This window comes from Solanum lycopersicum, chromosome 6, assembly GCF_036512215.1.
Source record: "Solanum lycopersicum chromosome 6, SLM_r2.1".
In the NCBI taxonomy this organism is placed as follows: domain Eukaryota; kingdom Viridiplantae; phylum Streptophyta; class Magnoliopsida; order Solanales; family Solanaceae; genus Solanum; species Solanum lycopersicum.
In genome coordinates this window covers 22,785,703-22,790,005 of record NC_090805.1, presented here as the reverse complement: position 1 = coordinate 22,790,005, position 4,303 = coordinate 22,785,703, and the positions used below count along the sequence as shown (strand labels likewise).

Genomic DNA, 4,303 nt, shown 5'->3' with positions numbered 1-4,303 from the left:
CAAGATGCCTCGGAAACGAAGAGAATGGAAGGTATCACAAATATCCGGGCTCGTAACATACAAAAAATTATAGAGGCAAGGGGTGAGTACCAAACCACGCGGTACCCAACAAGCAAACCTCTAAACACAAGTTAAGGGAACCAAATACGGGTACTCCTTACACCCTATCTGAACCTCCACACTACAAACAGTTCACAAATTACCAAACACACAACTCAATAACCACACTCTATTAGATTACATATTACCAATAACAACTCAATATTCAACAGTCACAATTTTCACAGAGAAACACTAACAAGATCAACAAACCACATATTCAAGTTTATGAATAATAAAAAATGTGTAATGCCATGAGATGCAATGTGAAGAATAGTAATGCATGTCTTCCCTACCGATACACACCCATGGGGGACATATCTGTCAATGCATTTGTCGCGGCGCATGACACGAACCTCGATAATAGAAACCATCAAGGCACGCGATACGTCCCTCGAAATATAATATCCATCACGACGTGCGATACTACCCTCGAAATGGTACATTCTCTAACCACAAACATGTTTTAGATACAGTGCAAATGACATGCTCAAATGAAAATGAGGGGATAACCATTTTGATAACAAAGAGCAATTTACAACAAGGAATATAACACCAACAAATAAGAAACAAGTCTCCATGTCATTCTCAGCACCACACAAGGAAATACAAGAATTTGATACGCTTAACAAGGGTCTAGAAATCCACTTACCTTAGTTAATCGAATAATCACTCTAGGACTTGAGCCTTCCCTTTTCGTTGAACTTCTAAACCAATACAATCTATTCAAATATATATTCACAATAAGATTTTGGAACTAAAAACATCCACATTATTAAGTGTTTAACCTTGAACTTAAAATTCACCCAAATGTATAATTAAATTCATAATTCTTGATGTCAACTAACATTTCAACTACCATATTTTCTAAGTTCCAAGTCTAAGGTTAAGTCCCTTATTTTCCCAATACCAATTGTAATAATTCACATACGATATAATACACCAATAATTAATTTTCTATCTTTGTGTAGCAAAACATTAATTATAATATGACAACAATAGTAAGGATATTTCTATAAATTTACTATTCTATACTTACCCATCTAGTCAAATGCTTAATTAGTAGAGGTCACTATCTTGGTACATTCTCAACTTTGCGAAAGTACAAGTATTTACATATATTTTCTTTTCAAATAACTTCCAAGAACCAATTCAATAATATCTTATTTTTATAGAGTTATTAATTCCTATGATAGAGTTTCCTCGTAAACTGTGTGTCATGCAACCATTATACTCCACTTACAATTTTATATTGCAATTATATTGTGCCTATCAAGATCCCATTTTAATACAAATAACAAAATGTTGTTCACATTCAAACATGCATAACCAAAGCTAAATAATAACATATCTCAGCCATTATATAATTTATTAATTAACTACTACTCAATGTCTTATAAACTTGCCAACCAAATTGTTTTTTCTTTAAACTCGAGTAGAGTTTTTTCCCTCAATACCGTGTCTACATCTTTCCTAACAATAATAATTTAATATTAATAATAGTAGCATTGTTTCTTGTCTTGTACTTCTTCCAAAAATTTCGAGAATTATGCACAATATCATATGAATTATCACTGCCAAATTCCCTTTATCACACTATTACTATACTAACCTATTAATAACACGGTTAATTCTCTTAGGAAGAATTCAATAAAATACTCAAATATACCTTAGGAATAACAGTGAATATGACAACTTTTCAATTGAAAATTTCCATTAACCTTACTGATAGAATGTGATAGAATCGTTATTTCGTTTTGATGATAGACAAAAAGCGCAAAGAACAGTAGAAAATGTACGCAGCGAAAGAAGTCCAAGATCAAGTGAAATAGAGTTATTTGTCAAAGTCAAAATAATATATTAAAGGTACAAGCCAATATAAATAAGAAAAACCTTAAATATATTATTAAGGAAGGAAGTTGTGTATAATAAGGATTTTAAGTTAAAAAGAATCCTTGTTTAAACATAACTTTCTTACCTTATTAGTGGGGATTGTACAAGGCAACAACCATATAAGAAGCACACGAGGCAGAGAAATCATTCATGACTTCACGCAGAGAACATGGGGAATTATTCATCAAACTGAGGTCTTCAAGATTGATAGGATTGCCACAGACAAAACGTTCTTTAGTTAGAAGGTTTTATCACGAAGAATTATTGGTCTTGTCTTTGTTATTAATTGTAATTTACAGTTTATTGTACAAAGGGTGGGTTTGGCTCTTTGTAGGGTTGAGTGTTAGTAAGAGTTGTAACAAAAGGTAGGTTTGGCCTTTTGGAGAGATCGATTGGAGTCAATCGAGGGAGTAGTAGAGATAAGACTTTTGATTATTGAGTTGTAATCACAAAATCTTATAGTTGAATTAATAAAACGAGGTTTTTCCTTCCTTGAGTGAGGAAGGTTTTTAATTCAATAAGTGTTTGTGTCTTTACTCTGTCTTTACTTAAAAGCAACTTACACGAACCTGGTTCGTGTTCTGGTGTAAGGTTTCTTCAATTGGTATCAGAGCAGGTCTTTTCGTTAAAATATTCACACCTTGAAAAGACTCAATGGCAGCACCACCTACCCCACAAGAGGGAGCTTCACAAACACGACCACCACTGTTCAATGGCAAATATTATGGATGGTGGAAAAATCGTATGATGGACCATCTTATTGGCGAAAACCCTGATCTATGGGGAGTAATTCTAGATGGCCCAACCATACCTATGAAAATCGCAACTGATGGAATCACCAAAATCCCAAAGGAAAGAAAAGAATGGAATGTTGAGGACAAGCTTGCAATTCAAAACAATGCTAAAGCCAAGAAAATTCTGATATGTGGCATAGGACCAGACGAATACAATCGAATCTCGTCATGTCAAGATGCCAAAGCCATATGGGAAACATTGCAAACAGCTCATGAGGGAACAACACAAGTCAAGAAGTCTAAAATTGATAACTTGAATAGGCAATATGAGCTGTTCAGGATGGCAGAAGGGGAGACTATTCAAGACATGCACACCAGGTTCACCTCCATCATTAATGAGATTTACTATTTAGGGGAGATAGTGCCTAATGGAAAGGCAGTAAGGAAACTCTTGAGTGCCCTTCCTGAAACTTGGTAAAGCAAAGTCGAGGCTATCACTGAAGCCCGCGACCTAGACTCACTGGCCATGGATGAGTTAATTGGTAATCTCATCACATACGAACTCAAGAAAAACCAAGAAAAGGAAATTGGAGGAAAAAGAAAGGAAAGGAACCTAGTTCAAAAAGCTACTACATCAGATGATTTTGAAGAGGAAAATATTGCCCTCATAACCAAAAGGTTCACCAGAATGCTAAAGAGAGGGCAGACCTTTCAAAATAAAGCTTCTCAAAAACCATCTGAAAACACTAAAGACCAGGTTTGTCATAAGTGTGGGAGCCCAGATCACTTCATTAAATTCTGTCCACTTTGGGCCTTAGAGCAGAAAAAGGCAAACTTTGAGAAGGGAAAAGACATCAAAAAGGATAAGTTTGTCCCCTCAAACAGAAGAATGACAACTCAAGAGGCAGATATGTCAATGAAGAGGGCCTTTGCAGCAATGGGGAATTCATCTGATGAAGAGTCTGAGGGTGATGAGACAGAAAACTAGTCTCTTCTTGCACTAGAACAAGAAGATGATTATGACTTTCTTGCCCTTGTAGCAATGGAAACCAAGGAAGAAAAGGAAACTTGCAGATCACAAGAAACCATTCTAGCACTTATGGCTGAATCAGATTCTGAAAAAGAAGAAGAAGAAGAAGACATAAATGAAAAGGTTAGTCTTCATAACTTACAAGACAATCTAGGTTCATACTCAAAATGAGAGCTAGAATCTTAACTCTACACTCTCATTGATGAATATAAAATCATAGACTCAAAAAGGGAACTGATAATGGAAGACTATGCATCACTAAGAGAAGAAAACAGGAGTCTTGAAAAACAGAATCTTCATCTTTTATCCAAGAATAACAAACTAAGTAAAAATCTAGAACTGGTAATTAAAAAGAATGAAACACTCTCCAAAGAGCTTCTTGTGACTAAAACTGAAGCAGAAAATAGAATGAGATGGACCAGGTCCTCCATACTGCTTGACAATATTCACAAGAATCGCACATTTGAGAAAATGGGATAGGTTTTGATAGAACCAGCTCTCAAGGAAAAAATCCCAACATAGACTGTTTATGCATGCACTGTGGACT

At 35.1% G+C, this 4,303-nt stretch overlaps 2 protein-coding genes across 2 annotated transcripts; both read left to right on the top strand.

Annotated features, from left to right (window-relative positions):
- Positions 1–2,646: 2,646 nt before the first annotated feature.
- Positions 2,647–3,204, top strand: LOC138349283 (uncharacterized). The gene has a single exon (XM_069299603.1). The coding sequence runs from the start codon at positions 2,647–2,649 to the stop codon at positions 3,202–3,204; it is 558 nt and encodes a 185-aa protein (XP_069155704.1).
- Positions 3,205–3,252: 48 nt separating this feature from the next.
- LOC138349282 (uncharacterized) lies at positions 3,253–3,714 on the top strand. Its single transcript, XM_069299602.1, has one exon. The coding sequence runs from the start codon at positions 3,253–3,255 to the stop codon at positions 3,712–3,714; it is 462 nt and encodes a 153-aa protein (XP_069155703.1).
- The last annotated feature ends 589 nt before the right edge of the window (positions 3,715–4,303 follow it).

Bases quoted from the DNA above. Each gene is read 5' to 3' on its own strand.
- LOC138349283 (XM_069299603.1), top strand. From the start codon at position 2,647: ATGGCAGCACCACCTACCCCACAAGAGGGAGCTTCACAAACACGACCA.
- LOC138349282 (XM_069299602.1), top strand. From the start codon at position 3,253: ATGGATGAGTTAATTGGTAATCTCATCACATACGAACTCAAGAAAAAC.